Raw genomic sequence first — 19,522 nt, forward strand, 5'->3', positions numbered from 1 at the left:
ACACACACCACCACAAACACCACACACACACCGCACACCACACACATATCCCACACACACCACACACACACCACATGCACAGTACACACCACAGACACACCACACACACCACACACCACATACACCACACACACGCACACTACACACACCACACACACCACACACACACTACACACCACACACACGCCACACACACACCACATACACACACACCACACACACCACATGCACACTACACACACCACATACACACCACATACACACGCACCACACACACCACACACACAACACATGCACACTACACATACCACATACACACACCACACACACACACCCCACACACACCACACACACCCCGCACACACCCCACACACCACATGCACACTACACACACCACATACACACCACCTGCACACACCACACACATACACCACACACCACATGCACACTACACACACCACATGCATGCTACACACGACACACACACACCACATATACCACACACACACCACACACCCCACATGCACACTACACACACCACACACACACCACACAAACGCACACCCCACACACCACGCACCACACACACACCACCTGCACACTACACACACCACATACACACCCCCACACACCCACCACACACACACCACACCACACACACAACACACACAACACACACCACCACACACACATCATGCACACCACACACACACTACACCACACAGACACACACACCACACACACGCGTATATTTTTCCCCTCATAGAGTTTGATAAAATCACACAAGACACATGTCTACCCATGACCCAGCAATTCCGCTCCTAGGTATTTACCCAAGAGAAATGGAAACGCCCACACAAAGACCTGTATGTGAATGTTCACAGCAGCTTTATTCATAGTAGGCAAAACCCGGAAACAAATCAAATGGTGAACGGAAAACAAATGTAGCATGTCCATGTAGTGAACTATCATTCGGCGATAAAAAGGAATGAACTATTTATGCGTCCAATGACATAGCTAAATCTCAAATACATGCTAAGCGAAAAAAGCCAAATCAAACAAAATCAAATACATGCTGCATAAGTCCATGTCTCTGACACTGTAGCGCAGGCAAAACTCATCTTTTGTGACAAAAAGCAGATCAGTGTTTGCCCGAGGCTAGATTCAGGGAAATTAACTATAAAGGGGCCTTAGGGAACTTTCTAGATGATAGAAATGTCCCATATCTAGGTTATGGTGGTGATTACATGCATGTATACGTTTGTCAAATTGCATCGAACAGTACCCTTAAAATGAGTGCATTTCACTGTATGTAAATTTACCTCAATAAAATTTTTTTTTTTTTTTTTTGAGATGGAATCTTGATCTGTTTGTTACCCAGGCTGGAGTGCAGTGGCATGATCTTGGCTCACTGCAACCTCTGCCTCCCGGGTTCATGCCATTCTCCTGCCTCAGCCTCCCGAGTAGCTAGGATTACAGGCACCTGCCACCACACCCAGCTAATTTTTGGTATTTTTTCTTTTTTTAGTAGAGACGGGGTTTCACCATATTGGCCAGGCTGGTCTCGAACTCCTGACCTCAGGTGATCTGCCCACCTCAGCTTCCCAAAGTGCTGGGATTACAGGCATGAACCACCACACCTGGTCTAAAATTAATTTTTAAAGATCTCTTAAAAAGCAGACACCAGCCCCAATCTCAGACCCCCTGAGACAGAATTTCTGGGACAGGGGCCATCCTGCTGGACAGTGGGTGCTGAGAACACCTTGCCCATTTATCTGAGCTCCCTTCTGGCTCTGAAATCTGAAGCCCCACCCTCCTGGGTCTAGCTTCAGGGCTGCCTGGGTCAGGGCCCTCTGGGAAGCCCCTGCAGTGCCCCAGAAGGGACGAAGCTCACAAGGGGCAAGGCAGGTAGCCCACGGGGCAGGAGGGAGTTCAACTGGGCGTCCTAGGGAGAGAGCAGTGAGGGGTGCCAGTGGGGAACCCCTCCCAGCCTGAACTCCACCACACCTTTCTGACCCCCAGATTTCCAGGCAAGGCTCACCCATTCCAACTCGAAGTGCCAGGGCCAGCTGGAGGTCTACATCAAGGATGGATGGCACATGGTTTGCGGCCAGAGCTGGGGCCGGAGGTCCAACCAGTGGGACGACCCCAGTCAAGCATCAGAAGTCTGCCAGCGGCTGAACTGTGGGATGCCCTTAAGCCTTGGCCCCTTCCTTGTCACCTACACACATCAGAGCTCAATCATCTGCTACGGACAACTGGGCTTCTTCTCCAACTGCAGCCACAGCAGAAATGACGTGTGTCACTCTCTGGGCCTGACCTGCTTAGGTGGGTAACTAGCCAGCCACACAGGCACCCTGGGCCTGGGCACCAGCCCCGAGGAGACTGCCCAAGGCCTGTGATCTAGGGTCTGAGCAGGCTGGTGGAAGGGGTGGGGGGACCCCAGTTTATAACCACTCCCCAAGACACATACCCAGGAGGGGGACTGGAAGCACCCATCTGTAGGATGGCAATGGAGGACCTAGTTCTGCCAATCACTGACTTCATCGTCACCTCTGAACCTCCATTCTCCCATCTGTGAAGTGGGGTGGTACTTCCTGCCTCGCAGGAGGCTTAGAGACAACGTGTGGGTCAAGTGGACCTGGTATGCCAAGCGGCACTCATGCCAGGAGCTCCTGGTCCTCTCAAGGCTGCCAGCTTCCCCCCGGCCCTCCCCACACCACCTACTCCTCCCTCATCAGAGTGTCTCATTGCAGAGCCCCAGAAGACGACACCTCCACCCACAAGGCCCCCACCCACCACAACTCCAGAGCCCACAGGTAAGAGGATTCTGAACCCCCCATAGGGAGTCAGAGCTAGCAAATAAAAACCCAGGATGCCCAGTTACATTTGAATTTCTGATAAAGATGGAAATGTTTAGTATTGGTGTGTTCTATGCAATATTTGGGACCCCATCACCTCCCAAGGCTAAGCGTTAGTCAGCAGTTGTCCACAAGTTGGGGCCAAACAGCAAGGAGTGCCCAGGAAGACCTCGGCGCTCACGCTGGCTCCCCCTCCCGCTCTCTCCTCTCCTAGCTCCTCCTAGGCTGCAGCTGGTGGCACAGTCTGGCAGCCGGCACTGTGCCGGCGTGGTGGAGTTCTACAGTGGCAGCCTGGGGGGTACCATCAGCTATGAGGCCCAGGACAAGACCCAGGACCTGGAGAACTTCCTCTGCAACAACCTCCAGTGTGGCTCCTTCCTGAAGCATCTGCCAGAGACCGAGGCAGCCAGAGCCCAAGACCCAGGGGAGCCGTGGGAACACCGGCCCTTGCCAATCCAATGGAAGATCCAGAACTCAAGCTGTACCTCCCTGGAGCATTGCTTCAGGAAAATCAAGCCCCGGAAAAGTGGCCGAGCTCTTGCCCTCCTCTGCTCAGGTAAGTGAGACCTGGCCAAGCCCCAGGACACCTTCTGCTGCCCTAGGTGGAGTCACAGAGCATCTCAGAAGGTCAGGGAACATGTGTGCAGCACAGGGCACGATGGAGAATACAAGGGAAGTGGAGGCCTGGTCTTGGCCTCTAAGAGGTAACAAGGGTTGGGGTGGGGAGGATGCATCCACACTCAATGCCTTGGTAATCTCTGCAAAGCCACACACCCCAAGCCCAAAGGAACTGCTGGCTCAGCTGCCACATGGGGAAGGGGGGTCAGCAGGACTTCCAGGAGGAAGCAAGGTCTCTTCGTGGGTCTGGGGGAGAAAAAAAATGTCTAGGTAGGAATTATGGCTTGTGCCAAAGATGGGGCACTTGAAAGGGTGGGCCTTGCAGGATCCCGAGTTGACACTGCAGCAATGGTGAGAGGTGGGAGATCCCTGAGGCCCGGGGTCAGAGCACAGCAGGCAAAGAGAGAAACAGACAGCCCCCAAGAGGGCTCTGCAGAGGGTCCTGCACCATTCGCTGACAAGGTAAAGAGAATGCCGCCGTTGTGTGGTTGAGGGGAGGAGGCAGGTGAGACTGAGTCTGTGAGACCCCAGTGGGCCAAAACAGGATCAATGAAGAAAACTAAAGGGAAGAAACCGCAGCTGAAACGAAGGGAGAATCCTCGCAGCACGCCTCCCTCTGGAAGTAGCGGGTTCCTATGGCCGGAAGTAAAGTCCACACTGTACTTACCGAGAGCTTACTTCATGCAGGGACCATTCCTGGACATTCTAAATTTTTCACATGGCCTTAGGAGGTGGGTGTTATTATTATCATCCCTTTTTACAGTGAGGAGGCTGAGGTTTACAGAGGCTAAACCTCTTGCCCAGTACTATAGAGCACTTGCTGGGATTTCTGTTCAAGCAGGGTCACTCTAGAGCCTGTTGTCTGAGCCTTGGTGACTCAGTGTGGTCCTGGACCAGCAGCAGCTGGTTAGAAATGGAGGTGCTCAGGCCCCAGCCCAGTCCTTCCGAATCAGAATCCACTTTTCAGCAAGGTCCTCAGTGATTTATGTGCACAAATCTAGGAATCACTGCTCAGGGCCACCTGGCTGTCCTGCAGGCACGCTGGGTACCTGGTGTAAATTAGTAAAATGCTGCCCCTCCCCCAGCAGAAGCAGCTCCCAAGGGGCTCTTGGCCTGATAAGGGGAGCAGGGGCTGGCTAGCAGTCCCACCCACCCCTCAGCTACTATCCTTCCTGCAGGCTACAACCTGTAAAACCATACCCAGGGTTCTTGCCTTTGAAGCTTCTTCTAGATTTACTAGGGCTTTGAAGGTGGATGTTGCTATGGAAACTGGCCAAAGCTGGTGAGATCACAACTCTCTCTAAACTGAGCATGTGTGGGCCTCAGCTACGGACTCCCAGGCCCCACCCTGGCAGGCAGAAATAAATGCGTGCCTCTGTTGAGCCAGGCCCCACTTACTGAAAGCCTGGCCCTCAGAGTTCTGTGCCTGGGCGGCAGGATCTGTCTCAATTGTGAACTGCCAGGACTCAGGGCAGTAGGTCTTTCCAACCCCCGGGCCTCAGTTTCCCTCTTCTGAAAAGTCCTCTTTCTTCCTAAAGTGCGGCGGGAGAATGACAGGATGTTTCCAAGTGAGAAGTGGACCTAGGTGGAGCCTATTTCCCACGCTCTTCTCTTATCTCCACCTGGCATGGAGCCGACTCCCTGCTGGTGGCTGCCAACAGCCTCCTTGCAAAAAGCGCCTATGCTGCTGTGTCTCAGGATGGTGGTGGCAGCTGCCCAGAGGCACCGGAGACAGTGCTGGGTCAAGGGAAGAGCCACAGAGGGTGTCAGAAAGAGGGAAGGGCAGAAAGGAAGGCTGCCTCTCCTGGTGGTCCCACACAGTGCCTTCCCCTAACCAGGGCCCCGATTTGCCAGTGGCATGGGGCCCCAGGAAGCAGCACACAGGCTCAGGGTCACACTTGCACCCTCCTTTCCCATTGCTTCCCCTCTCAGGTTTCCAGCCCAAGGTGCAGAGCCGTCTGGTGGGGGGCAGCAGCATCTGTGAAGGCACCGTGGAGGTGCGCCAGGGGACTCAGTGGGCAGCCCTGTGCGACAGCTCTTCAGCCAGGAGCTCGCTGCGGTGGGAGGAGGTGTGCCGGGAGCAGCAGTGTGGCAGTGTCAACTCCTATCGAGTGCTGGACGCTGGTGACCCAACATCCCGGGGGCTCTCCTGTCCCCATCAGAAGCTGTCCCAGTGCCATGAACTTTGGGAGAGAAATTCCTACTGCAAGAAGGTGTTTGTCACATGTGAGTTGGCCACCGCCCACAGTGGGTGGAAGCAGTTACAACTTTACCTCTAGGACCCGGTCAGGGTGCATGTCTCTAAAGGGCAGCCCTGGGGAGCTAGACAGAGAGTCCCAGAGACCCAGAAAGGATGGAGAGAGGGAAATTGGAGGGCCAGGGAGCAAGAGTACTCAGACAGCAATGGGCATGAACAATAATAGGAGACAGGGCAAGCAACAGGCAGATCACTGTCAGGCAGCTGATGAGTCATAGAACTTCTCCTTCTACCTTCTACTTTTGCAAGGTGGAAGCCAGAAAATCAAATGGTAGATAGGACATATTTGCTACATGAATGGTAACTAAATGGCAAGTAAAAGAGAGAAATGGATGGATGGATGGATGGATGGATGGATGGATCAGTGGGTGGGTGGATGGATGGTTGGATGGATGGATGGATGATGGATGGATGGATAGTGGGTGGATGGATGGTTGGATGGATGAATGGATGGTGGATGATGGATGGGTGATGGATGGATGGATGGATGGACAGAAGGATGGATGGACAGATGGATGGATGGATCAAGAATAGAGGCCCAGCTGGCTATTGGTATACGATCATATATTGGTTTATGATGGTATATGATGGCAAGGTGATCACTAATAACTGGCAAGTGGTAGAAAACTAAATAGCTTATAACAAGTGTGGCAAATGATAGCTAGATGATCAACTGTTAGGTGATAAATGGTGGGTGGGTGAGTGGGTAGCAGGGAATTCTAGAGATAGATGGAGGGACAGCCAAATAGATCATTGCCTTCCGTGCATGCTGGTGAATTTCTCAGATGAGCAAGGATGACGGCGGAAGCCAGGCAGCCAGCAGCTTCCCTCCCACAGTTTTTCTCCCCCCAGGGCTGGGACTGACCTAACTCTTCCTCCTTCCCCAGGCCAGGATCCAAACCCCGCAGGCCTGGCCGCAGGCACAGTGGCAAGCATCATCCTGGCCCTGGTGCTCCTGGTGGTGCTGCTGGTCGTGTGCGGCCCCCTTGCCTACAAGCAGCTGGTGAAGAAATGTAGGTGTCACGGCCCTGAGTGGCTCCGTTCCCACGTGCAGAGACTGGAGGGGCTGCACTAGAGTCCCCCGGAGGAGGGGTCGTGCCTCCAGAGAACTGGGCGCGCAGGGCACCTCTGCTTCACCACCCAGCCTTCCCCTCTCCTGCCCATTAGCCATTTTCTGCCCCAAGTAACAGAAACAGAAAGTAAACAAAATTGCAATTGCTGATTTGTCCATCTCTGGAGCCCAGCTGAGACCCACTCCAGGTCAGAGAAAAGGTGTGGCCATTCCCAAGGCTGTGGCAGGCCCAGAGGGTGTTCAGCACGGCCTCTGATGGCAGGAGACACACATCCCAGGCCTAGCTCCACCACTTACCACTGCCCAGGATGCTGATTGGGACACTTCCTCTCTCTGACCCTCAGCTTCTTCATCTACCAAATGGGCGATCGCACACCTTGTGAACGTGGGGTGTTGTTCTACTTGCCTTGCAGAACTTAAGAGGAAATTATTCAGACAAAGAAGTGAGAGGGGAGAGATTGGGAACAGAGGGCCCAGCAGGACAGTGTTGGGTCCTAGTGCCTGCCCAGGTCTAGTTCTAAACGCCTGTGGTCTTTTCTCCTGAGGAGCCGGGCACCTCGACACCATCCTTGGCCTGCTCCTTTGGCACAGGATGGCTGCAATTCCCTTCCCGAGCCAAGTTAGGAAACCGAGGCCTATGAGAGACTCCGGGGGCAGAGCCCAGCAGCCCTGCCCTCAGCTGCACCTGCCGCCACCATCTCCCTCCCAGGCCCAGCCCCATCCCCATCCCCACCCCTGCCTGCCCCCCAACACACACCTGCCCCCACCACTCTGATGTGCCTTTCTTGCCTCTTGCCCAGTCCGCCAGAAGAAGCAGCGCCAGTGGATTGGCCCAACGGGAATGAACCAGAACAGTAAGTGTCCCTGGAGGCAGGAGCCTCCCTCAGGCCCTGGACAGAGGCCATGGAGGCAGAGTCGAGGCTCTCTGCTGACCACAGACGGAGGCTGTGGCTGCTTGAAGCCTCTGATCTCCACAGTGCTTGTCTGACATGTGACTGTGGCCAACAGACATCCCCACACCAGGGAGGGCAGAGGCTTCTTGATGGGCTGATGGCTGAGCGGTTTCTACCGCTGAAGCCTCAAGAGTGTAGAAACATCTCATGGTATCCTTCCTGTCCCTCGCCTCATCTCTAGGGTCCCCAGCAGCCCTCACCTCCTCCAGCAGCATTCCCCAACACAGTGGCCAGTGGATGCTAACAGGCAGCACTCACAAAAGAGGCCTCCCTGATCGACAGATCTGGAAAACCATGAGTTAGGCACAGCTAAGCATGGCTATTTCAGGACTTATAAGAACCTTAATGGGCATTTTTGTATTGCCCATCTCCAAAGCAAGGATACATTAAGAAGGGCTGTCCCAGCTATTTTCATCATGGAACAACTTACAGGGCCAGTATTATGACATTTTGGTGCAGCCAGCCCAACACCATCCCTGGTCTTCATCGTCCCTCCTTCCAGCCACAGTCAGACACCCTAATGGATGGAGACATGGCGCTCTTCCTGCCTCCCATTCCACCTTCTTCCCCCTTCCCAAGTCCAGGGCCAAATCCTTCAAGAGGGCTCTGTGTTGTCCAGCCTTTCTTAATAACATACAGGCCCTCAGCTCCTGGAGGGCAGGGAGCAGATCTGTCCCGTCACCTGTGCTCCAGTCTCCTGCTTGGTAAATGCTTGATGACTGACTCACGGAAGGCCCCACCCTGCCAGTCAGATTGCTGGGTTACCCAAACCTGCTCTAGAAGTCTGCTGCTGATCCTGCTAGCATGAACCTCCCGGGAAGAGAGGAGAGGGGGATGCATTGAAGGGGCTGTGGGTGCCTTTTCCCGCTAACGTCATGGGAATAGGAGATTAAAGTTCTGGGCACCTGCTGGGGAAGGAGGCAGAGGACACAGCCACAAGTCTAATGACACTGTCTCCTACCATCTGCCCAGTGTCTTTCCATCGCAACCACATGACGACCGTCCGGTCCCATGCTGAGAACCCCACAGCGTCCCACGTGGATAACGAATACAGCCAACCTCCCAGGAACTCCCGCCTGTCAGCTTATCCAGGTAAGCACCAGCGGGTGCTACCAGGCACACAGGCAGGGCTGGAGCAGGCCTCCAAGGGGTAAGCACCAGCGGGTGCTACCAGGCACGCAGGCAGGGCTGGAGCAGGCCACCAAGGCAGGTCACGTGATGCCCTTGAAGGTCGGGTGATGGCCCAAAGACAGAATGGAGACCCCAGGGTGCAGGGGGATCAAACGTCGCAGGATGCAGCAGGGGTGTGGAAGGGATGTAGGCTTTACGGGCCCCAGCTGTCCCGTTTTGAGGCCATGAACTACTCATCTGGAGAGAAGAATGCACTCAGAAAGCCATCAACCCCAGCCTTGCTGTGACCTAATGGGCCTGTTTCCCTGCAGGGCCTTGAGGGCCTGGATGGTAAATGAGGCCCCTTGGATTCCTCCGGGCCAGAAGAGAGCCATTAAGTGGGCTGCAGGAGCACTGTACTAAAGGCTCCCTGACTGGCACTACCAATTAAGCCCCAGGGAGCCTGTAGTTCAGCATCATTAGTGAACGTTTGGCTGATTTGATCAAAACAGATACGGGGCTGTCACCGGCTCATAAAGCCCCTGTGATCTTCCAACCCACTGTGGGCAGTGGCTCTAGGATCCAAGGGGCTCTGTGGAATCACAAACCCTCTGCAAACAGCGTCCTTTCTTTCCCCAGCTCTGGAAGAGGCTCTGCATCGCTCCTCCACGCAGCCTGACAACTCCTCCGACAGTGACTACGATCTGCACGGGGCTCAGAGGCTGTAAAGGTGAGCCCATCTCCAGCCTGACCCCAGCACCCAGGGTCCTCCACAGCCCTGGGGGTGAGCAGCAGCCACTCAGTGCCTCCCCTCAGGCCCATCCTGCCCATACATGAATAGGGGACCCCCAGCATCTTGATTCTTGTAAAGGGAAAGACAAACGTCAGCTGTTTAGGTTATACGAGCTGGTTTGACAATTAGAGCAGAGCAATCATGGACCTTAACAATCAACTCTTAAACTCCATTCGGAAGGCCCCACAGGCAGAGTCCCTAAGAGCTCCGTGATGGAATCACACCCCTCTAGAGCTGCTAACCTGCCAGTGGGGAGAAGGAGCCCCTGGTTCAGGACAGCAGCCGTTCCCAAGATGGAGCCCAGAGCATGGGTCCTGTCCCCCACCTCCCTGCATCCCCTCTGCGGTGTCTTACTCTAACACATTTCCTTCTCACCCCACAGAACTGGGATCCAGGAGCAAAAAGCCAAGAGCCAGACCTGTTTGTCCTGAGAAAACTGTCCGCTCTTCACTTGAAATCATGTCCCTATTTCTACCCCGGCCAGAACATGGACAGAGGCCAGGAGCCTTCTGGACAGGCGCTGCTGCCCCGAGTGGCAAGCCAGCTCACCCTCTGCTGTACAACAGCTCGGCCGCCCCTCCACTTGTGGAAGCTGTGGTGGGCAGAGCCCCCAAACAAGCAGCCTTCCAACTAGAGACTTGGGGTGTCTGAAGGGGGCCCCCTTTTCCTGCCCGCTGGGGAGCGGCGTCTGAGTGAAATCGGCTTTGTCCTCAGACTCTGTCCCTGGTAAGGAGTGACAAGGAAGCTCACAGCTGGGCGAGTGCATTTTGAATAGTTCTTTGTAAGTAGCGCTTTTCCTCCTTCCTGACAAATCGAGCGCTTGAGTCTCTTCTGTGCAGCATCCACCCCTGCGGATCCCTCTGGGGAGGCACAAGCAGGGGACTCCAGGGGACCTCTGCAGCCGTGGTGGTCAGAGGCTGCTCACCTGAGCACAAAGACAGCTCTGCGCATTCACCGCAGCTGCCAGCCAGGGGTCTGGGTGGGCACCACCCTGACCCACAGCGTCACCCCACTCCCTCTCTTATGACTCCCCTCCCCAACCCCCTCATCTAAAGACACCTTCCTTTCCACTGGCTGTCAAGCCCACAGGGCACCAGTGCCACTCAGGGCCCTGCACAAAGGGGCGCCTAGTAAACCTTAACCAACTTGGTTTTTTGCTTCACCCAGCAATTAAAAGTCCCAAGCTGAGGTAGTTTCAGCCCATCACAGTTCATCTTCTAACCCAAGAGTCAGAGATGGGGCTGGTCATGTTCCTTTGGTTTAACTAACTCCCTTGACTAAAACAGACTCCTCTAGTACTTGGAGCTCTTGGACGTACACCTAATCCCGTGGGGCCTCGGCTTCCTTAACTGCAAGTGAGAAGAGGAGGTCTACCCAGGAGCCTCAGGTCTGATCAAGGGAGAGGCCATGCGGAGCTCACTGCAGCGGCTCCCTAAGAAGGTGAAGCAACGTGGGAACACATCCTAGGACAGGGCCTTTCTCCATGCCATTTGATGCTGTACCTCCTGGGAGCACAGGCATCAATGGTCCAAGCCACAGAATCCAAGTCTGGAAGAGCAAAAGTGAGATACTAGGATATGGGGTGGGGTGCTCCCAGAATCTGCTCAGCTTTCTGCCCCCACCAACACCCTCCAACCAGGCCTTGCCTTCTGAGAGCCCCCGTGGCCAAGCCCAGGTCACACATCTTCCCCTGACCATGCTGGGAATCCAGAAACAAGGACCCCATTTGTCTTCCCATATCTGGTGGAGGTGAGGGGGCTCCTCAAAAGGGAACTGAGAGGCTGCTCTTAGGGAGGGCAAAGGATCTGGGGCAGCCAGTGTCTCCCATCAGTGCCTTTTTGAATAAAAGCTCATTTGTCTATAGTTTGGCCACCATACAGTGGCCTCAAAGCAACCATGGCCTACTTAAAAACCAAACCAAAAATAAAGACTTTAGTTGAGGAGAAATGAGTCTTTAGAAAACTGTTTTTCAAGGGGTGGCTGACTTGGGTGATGCATTTCAAAAAGATGTTTGGTGATGCGATGTAATAGAAGCATTTTAGTCTTCAAGGTGCCATTGTCAAGTTCCTGCCTTGGCTGGTGAAGGCAACCCACTGCTCCCCCAGCCAGTGTTCAGGGGGCTGGTGTCCATGTCCCTTGGTAGAGGACGCGCTGCCGTGACCTGGACAACCTCCCCGTTCCTGCATCACAGCAACCTGCTAGAGCAGGGCCACCCCTTCCACTCACCTGTGTGTCCCTCAAACCCTGCCCATTCCGTAACTGATGTTTCTGGGTAAATCACGTGACCTGGCCAATGAGTGTTTGGGCGTGCAACCCCTGATTCTAGCACATTAGGTCACGGCTACCAAGGACCAAACAACAAGTCTAGCTTTCACACTGTCACGTGGCCAGGCCTGGTGGCTCATGCCTCTAATCCCAGCATGAGGCTGGGAGGCCAAGGTGGAAGGATTGCTTGAAACCAGGAGTTCCAGACCAGCCTGGGCAACAAAGTGAGACCCCATCTCTACCAAAAAAAGAGTTTAATTAGCTGAGCATGGTGGCACATGCCTATAGTCCGTTATTCATGAGCCTGGTGCAGGAGGATCACTTGAGGCCAGGAGTTTAAGGCTGCAGTGAGCCATGATCTTGCCATTGCACTCCAGCCTGGGAAACAGGCTTTTTTTTCCCAAAAAAACCCACATATATACAAATAACTAGCCAGGCATGGTGGCACACACCTGTAATCCCAGCTACTCAAGAGGCTAAGGCAGGAGAATCACTTGAACCTGGGAGAAGGAGGTTGCAGTGAGCCGAGATGGTGCCAATTACACTCCAGCCTGGGAGCCAGATGAGTGAGATTCTGTCTCAAAAAAAAAAAAAAAAGTTATCATGCACCCAGGGATCTGGGAGTACAGAGCAGAACAGAGAGCTGTAAGGACATGACATTCATATGGCCTCACCACATCCAGCAAAGTGTCCCAAGCTAGGAATCTCTTGAGACTCTAAATTTGATGCTCAGGGTCTGTCCCCCTACAGCGGGAGGCCCACTGTAGTCTGGTGAAAAGCAGCCAGTGATCTCCCAGGGATGCAGAGAGGGAGGCGTGAGGAGCGCCTGTGTGTGCTGCCCTCTGAGGTGAGGTGGCCAGGGAAAGGGGGAAGCAAAGAGCACAGGGTGGGACACGCGGGCTGACCAGCTGAGGCAGCTCATGATGGTCCTTTCTTAGAAAGTCAGCCCCTCCGTGCCCCCTGCCACCACTCTGGCACCAACCCAAGGCAGGTGACCTGACTATGCGCCTAGAGGGAGATTTGCAGCCTCTTCCTACAAAGCCAAATTGCTTCCAGCTGTCCCTGATGTCCTGTGTCCTCAGCCTTGGGCACCTGCAAGGCAAGGCCAGAGTTCAGCTGGGGGTGAAGGGCAGTAAACATTTGACCAGTGCCCAGCGACTCTCAGCTCTGTCCTCGGGAGGCACTTCTGGTACCACCAAGGCAGGGGGGAGGAGCCCCTACAGCCTCTGAAATCCAACCGACCCAGTCCAAGTCCCACCTCCTCCTAAGGCTGTGCAACCTGCTCACCGAACCACCTGCCCTGTGGTTTCCTGCCATTTAAACTGGGGATGAAAGGGCTGTTGCGAGGACTCCAGGAGATAATGCGCCTGAAAGCACAGCACAGCCTTCAGCCATAGCAACTCAGGGCAACTCTAGGCATCCTCCGCAGGCAGCCGCCCGGTCACCTTGCAGGGAAGAAGAGGCGGAGGGCTGATATGAGGGACTGTTAGAAGCCCGATCTTCAGACTCCCTCCAAGCTGCCCTTCCTGCTGAGCTGAAGACGCCCTCCTCGGCCTCGGGATAGGCAGCTCAGCAGCAGAGCTCAAGGCGATGCTGGGGAGGGAGGCAGGCTGGGCCAAAGCCTAGAAGACTGTTGGTGCCGCAGCCAGTTTAGCGGCCTGCTGTCCCTCTGAGCCCATCCCGCAAGCCCAGGTTAGAATTAGATGGCTCACAGACAGGCCCACACGCCAACATCCCGCCAGCCCGGCAGGTGGCAGGAACACGGCACCTCCCGAGCGGGCTGAGGACCAGACGCCCCCTCGTGGCATCCTGTGGCCTTGCATGCCATTGCTCTCAGTCCAGGACCAGGCAAACGCAGGCTCCAATAGGAAAACGGCTAAGAAAGAAAGCGGAAGAGCGGGAGAGGGAAGGTAAATACTCCCAGGGCCAGCCCTGGGGCGAGCGGGCAGGGGAGGGCTGACATCCAAACGGATGGGGCTTTGGGACGTGAATCACAGAGGCCCCTCCAGAGAGCACGATCTGAAGGCTGCAGAAGAGTTCAAGGCACCCACATGCAGCCACGTCTTCACTCAAACCCACCAACACCACACCACATGTGACTCACCAAAGTTTATTATGGCAATTAATTACACAAACATACAGGCGGTCGGTCATCCAGCTCAGAAGCACTCAAACCAGTAGAGTCCATTAGTGATTTCTCTTTATAAATAACTTAGGAGAAGCAAGCACATTTGGTAAAGAACCGGCAGCGCTGACCTAGTGTCATGCGGATGGCACGTAGGCCGGGGAGGGGCAGGCACCAGAAGGTCAAGGTCCCTCCTTGGCCCCAGCAGCCCCGGGCCCACCAGATGCTGCGTCCTCAGGTAGTGGACATTTCAAGGCACATACAACTTCCTAAGCGATAGCAGCTCCAGGCTCCTCCCTGAGACCTGGTTTACCTCTGGAACAACCAAGTTAACACGCATCACACCCCCTTTGTCTACTGTATTCATTCTTATTTCTGAACATGCCCCAAACCCCACAGTGCAGGGGGCTGCATATTAAAGAGAGACATAATCCCCGCCCTTTACATTCTGAAGACAGGGAGGTGCGAAAAAATTGCCCCTAATGTAGTGATGGTGTTTTTTAAAAAGCACCATTTGGGAAGTTAGGTTAGGGCCTCTTTTGATGCCTGTCTTACGATGGACACTGAGGGTGGGAGGATTACATCAAACGAGTCAGGAGAAGGGGAGGGGAAGGGAGGGAGCTGCTTGTGAATGAGATTCAAGGCACTAAAGGAGTGGATGGATGCATGGGCCTCAGGCAAAGTTGCCCTAAAGTGGGGGGCCCCAGAGGAGAGAAGGGTGGCGGGGAAGGTGACCTGGCCCTCCAGTCCTAAACAAGCCCCAATGTGACCACAATCTCCAGGGCTAGAGCTGCCCCCTTCCCTCTGGCCAGAGGGCCCAAGGCAGCCCCCTGGGTTCTCCAACCAGTGCAAGCAAGGTCTGGGGACAACCTTCATAACCCCCAGCCTTCTTGCTGGGCTGGCGCTGCTGCCACTCAAATAGGACATAGGACAAGCTTGTCTGACATCAACTACTGGAGTTAAATTATGGCTTTATAGGACTCAAACCTGTTGTTTTTCCCAACTCTGTTCTCTCCCTCCAATCCAACCCCTGCCACAGTGCATGGGCAGGCTAGCCTTGAGTGTACTGGACAGACACCAACACCTGCATCCCTTGGCATGGGGCTCCATGTCAAATATGCCAAACCCCAGATGAGATGGAGGGGGCTGGAGACCCGGGGCCTCCTTATTGAGATAACTCTGCACTGGGTTCAAATGGCCCTGAGTGCAGCCGCAAGTAGATACTCATAAATGCGCACATGCGCTCACTCACACAGACACCAGCAAGAGGTGCTGGACTCCAGCCTGGCTAGCACCACTGCAGCCAGGCAGTGAAAGGAGGGGCTTCCAGGAGGACCTCCGGCCAGAAGGCCAGCAAGTGCCATGACCAGTCACACTGCCCAGTGCCTTGTCCCTCCAAGGCCTCTGGGTGCCGACGCAAGTCCACAGGGAGCACCAACGCCACTTCCAGTTGACCCTCGAATCTCGGCGATGGCTGGGCCAAAGGTTGAGCGTGGGTGGGACTAGGGAGGGGCCGAGGGCCAGGAGTGTGTCTAATACCCAGGCCAGGCAGGCCCCGGGGGTGGTGGAAACCCATAGGGAGGGGCGGGCCCGGGGGGATAAGGGGGCTGCAGGGGCACTGAGGGCTGGGGCTGGCCTGGGAAGCTGGGGAGCTGGGGCTGTATTGGGTAGGGAGGTTTTCCTCCTGTTGTGGGGTATGGGGACTGTTGAGGATAACCAGGACTGGGAGCCCTGCCTCCCGCCAAGGGGTACCCAGGCCCAGAGGCACCAGTTGGGGTCCCAGGATAGCCCGGCCGGGGTGGCGTGCTCCTCTGTGGGGACCAGGAGTAACCCGCAGCACCCCTGGGTCCAGGCTGGGCTGCCGGGTAAGTGGGGCCCAGAGGGCCGCTGTAGAAGGAGGGCTGGGACACCACCGGGAAAGGGGCCGGTGGCAGGGCTCCATGGGCAGTGGGGCCCACAGGCAGGCTGGGGGACGGGCTGTAGGGCAAAGGGTAGGGAGGCACGGCTGATGGTGGCTGCGGCTGCTCTTCAACCACAGGGGGCGTTCCCTGGGGGACTGGGCGCACCAGGGGTGGTGGGCGGGGTGGAGGGGCATCACCAGCCAGCTCCTGGGAAGCCCTGGGCTTCCTCAACACTTCCTGGAGCTTTTCCACACGAACCCGGCGCAGGTGGGACAGCATCCTCATGGAGGAAAAATTCTCCAGGAATGTTTCCAGGGGCACCTCGCCCTCCAGGAACTTCTCAGCCATGGCCTGGAAGACATAAGGTCCAGTGACAATAGGGGCCAGCTGGGATCAAGGCCTCTTGTTTTTCCCCGGGGTCTGAGTTCAGCTGCAGCCCTCCCACCTCACGCCGCCTCAGGCACCCCCTCCTCTTCCCTGGCCATATGCCCCTTCTCACAGCTGACATATGGTACATGCACTGTCTCCCTCACTAGAATGTCAGTCCCTTGAGGACTGTCTCTGTCGTGGTCACCTCTGTCCTGGCACCCTGGCGTCATGCCAGGCCCACAGTGGCCACTGCATATATGTGCTGAACATCTGGATGAGCACTAGCCCAGGGACTTGGAGGGCCTAGAAACTTCTTCCACCCAGACACAGAGTGGACAGCACCAGTTTGCCCACAGAGGCTGAAGAGGTGGCCGGAGGGAAGCAGGAAGCAGGGAGAGTGGAGTAGGGAGCTGGCCTCCGCCCCTGGCGACCTCCTGCTGTGCTGCCCTACCATCCAGGGCTGCGAGCTGCCCTTGTCCACTGTCACCCGTTTCTGCTTCAGCTAGTGGGACTGGGTTCCTGTTATTTATACCCAAAAAGCCTCCCCAGGACTAAAGATGTCCTTCACCTCTGCCATCTACGAAAGCTCCCTTGTTCCATGCTTTGCAGACATCTGCTCCTCCTTCCAAGGGCCCCTGCTGCAGGGACTGACACCCCATCCAGGGAAGAGGGGTGTCACCTCGCCCTCTCACCTCGGACTCTTCTTCGATCTTCATGCCTTCCACCTGCAGAAGGTCTAACAAGGTCCCTGGCTGCAGTGCTGAAGAAAATTTCTCTGGAAGGGAGGGCAGAACGACTGACATTTGAAAAGTGCTTCCTGATTCGGTGTTAAAGGCACTTTGCATGCCCTCTGTGTGCATCCAGGCCCAGCCACCACCCCAGGGTCCACCAAAGGGTCCTTTCGGGTGGGCTTGATGAGCACTTTTGGTCCAGTTCCTTAGACTACCTTCCTGAGCAGAGAAGGGCCCAAATGAACCCAGCCTAGACCTTGGCCAAGCCTCCCCTACACCATCCTGGGAAGGGAAACGACTCGGGCTTCAGAGCCCAATTGACCCAGTTCTGTCTGCCAGCCAGGGGAGGTACCTAACCTGAGTGTCAAGCTCTCTCACCATCAAGACAAGGACCACCCTCCCACCTTCCAAGGTGACAGTTCCTAGGACACAGAACCCAGAGCAGCTCAAGAGCAGCTCAGTAAAGCATAGAAGCTGAGCTGCCAGGGGTAACAGCAGCAGCAAAGGATGCAGGCTGTCTCGATTCAAATCCCAACTCCACCTACTTCTAAGCTGGGTGACCTTAGTCAAGTTCTTGAATCTCTCTGAGCCTCATTTTTCTTACCTATAAAATGGAGTAACAACAGTACCCACCCTTCTACAGCTGTTGTGAAAAAATGTACATAAAGCACTTAGCACAGGGCTGGGAACATGGTGGGCCTCGGTAGCTATGGGCCTTGCCCATCCTCGGGGACGGGACAGGGAATCTATCCTTCATGCTGTTCCAGCTGCTCAGCCCCGTCCAACCCTGAATGGGGACCCTGAGTTCACAGAGGAACCACCCTACCCAGCTTTGCCTTCTGCTCCTGGCACCGCTCCACAAGCTTCCGGAGCTCCTGGTATTTATCTGAGAGGTTTGAGCGGCTGATCTCCAGGGGACCCTGGAACTCCAAGTTCCGTTCCGCCAGGCTCCGGTTGGTGGCCAGTGCCATCTCCCGTTCCAGCTGCAGGTCCTGGACCTAAAAGGGCAGAACAACAGAACCTAAGGAAAACGTCCATCACCCTTAACCTCCTGGCAGTCTGGGTCAGGGGCTTTGGGGGCACATCGCTCACCCTGGGGCGGAGAGGCTCATCCTTGGGGTGATACTCAGCCTTCCACTAGTCAGACAAAGCCAGGTTCAAACCCTGAATGAAGTACTCTGCGCCTCACTTAATCCTTAACTCACAGCCCACGAGGTGGAGACGCATGGGAACCTGGTGCTGAAGGTGAAGAGCTCGCCCAAGGCCACATGATTGATATCCACGATGGAATGTGCAGAGCCCCAAGGAGGGGGTGGACCAATTTACACGAGAAAAATCAGAGGCTTTCTAGGAGGGAAGGGATCAAAAGTCCCAATTACTTATCCCCAAGCTTCAGAGTCAAGAGACCTACCATGGGTAGGTGGCCCTGGCCAGATGCACAGGCAAGACATATAATGAGGCCCCAAATAAAGTTATTGTGAGGGGTGAAAGAGCCAGGTCCCTGGACCAGACCATGCCACTGACTTAGGAGAGACCCGGACCTGCCTCCTGTGCCGCATGTGTGTCCTGCAGAGAAGCTGCGCAGATGAGCCAGAGGGGCCACCCTGGACATTCCCTGCTGCAAACACTTCCCCAAGACAAGCGGCACTTTACCCCTCTGCCAGGCTCTTCGTCGCTGCCAGCCAGTGAGGCACACTCCAGGGCACCCTTCCCAGCTATTGTGATGTGATGCCCCACGCACAGGCCAAGGAGTCCTCTTCCTAAGAGGAGGGCGGAGGAGTCAGACCTGCACACTGAGCCAGCGGTGACGGTACACTGACAGCAGCATGGGGCACCAGAAGAGAGGCCTCGGCACCTGCCACAGGGCGCAGAGAACAGCTCAACAAGACTGACTCTTAAGTCAGGCCCTCACTGTGCAGCTTCTCTGTGCAGCTTCTCCACCATGGTCAGCATGTGACAGACCAAGCCAGACTGGCTCATGTCCCAGGAGACATAGGAAGCCTGTGGGCACTCTGGAAGAGGAGGCTTCAGGGAAAGCCTACCCCTTCTGCTGTCCCAGCTACAGGGGCCGAGGCTCTGCACTCCGGGGCAGGCCCATAGCCTCTTCTTCGTGCTCCAGATTGGAAAGAGGGATGTCACAGTTCCCTGCCCTCCCTGAGCCCTCCAGACGAGGCTGCCAGGGTTCAGGGATGTAGGGCCCAGGGTTTGTCCAGTCTAGAGCCCACGCTGCTGCCTTCTACAGACATGGTCTCATTCTGTCGTCCAGAATGAGTGCAATGGCATGACCATAGGTCACTGCAGCCTCACACTCCTGAGGTCGAGCCATGTTCCTGCCTCAGCCTTTCCAGTAGCTGGGACTACAGGCACGCACCACCACGCCTGGCTAAGTTCTTTTATTTTCTGTAGAGATGAGGTTTCCCCATGTTGCCCAGGCTGGCCTCAAACAATCCTCCCATCCCATCCTTCC

At 55.5% G+C, this 19,522-nt stretch overlaps 2 protein-coding genes across 2 annotated transcripts in view; one reads left to right on the plus strand and one right to left on the minus strand.

Moving 5' to 3' along the window:
- The window catches only part of CD5 (CD5 molecule), a 32,342-nt gene extending 20,731 nt beyond the window's left edge, over positions 1-11,611 (plus strand). Inside the window, exons 3-11 of the mRNA XM_030810886.1 lie at positions 2,023-2,328; positions 2,757-2,819; positions 3,076-3,417; positions 5,412-5,705; positions 6,624-6,749; positions 7,609-7,662; positions 8,734-8,853; positions 9,511-9,601; positions 10,047-11,611. Of these exons, the coding sequence (XP_030666746.1) occupies positions 2,100-2,328; positions 2,757-2,819; positions 3,076-3,417; positions 5,412-5,705; positions 6,624-6,749; positions 7,609-7,662; positions 8,734-8,853; positions 9,511-9,599 (1,317 nt within the window). The 5' untranslated portion in view covers positions 2,023-2,099 and the 3' untranslated portion in view covers positions 9,600-9,601; positions 10,047-11,611. The remainder of the gene's footprint in view (positions 1-2,022; positions 2,329-2,756; positions 2,820-3,075; positions 3,418-5,411; positions 5,706-6,623; positions 6,750-7,608; positions 7,663-8,733; positions 8,854-9,510; positions 9,602-10,046) is intronic.
- A 2,412-nt stretch (positions 11,612-14,023) lies between these two features.
- VPS37C (VPS37C subunit of ESCRT-I) overlaps positions 14,024-19,522 on the minus strand; it is a 33,720-nt gene continuing 28,221 nt past the window's right edge. Inside the window, exons 3-5 of the mRNA XM_030810887.1 lie at positions 17,882-18,053; positions 17,017-17,099; positions 14,024-16,306 (exon numbers count right to left, since the gene is read on the minus strand). Coding sequence (XP_030666747.1) covers positions 15,587-16,306; positions 17,017-17,099; positions 17,882-18,053 — 975 coding nt within the window. The 3' untranslated portion in view covers positions 14,024-15,586. The remainder of the gene's footprint in view (positions 16,307-17,016; positions 17,100-17,881; positions 18,054-19,522) is intronic.

The sequence above is a fragment of the Nomascus leucogenys genome, chromosome 4, assembly GCF_006542625.1.
Source record: "Nomascus leucogenys isolate Asia chromosome 4, Asia_NLE_v1, whole genome shotgun sequence".
Taxonomy (NCBI): Eukaryota; Metazoa; Chordata; class Mammalia; order Primates; family Hylobatidae; genus Nomascus; species Nomascus leucogenys.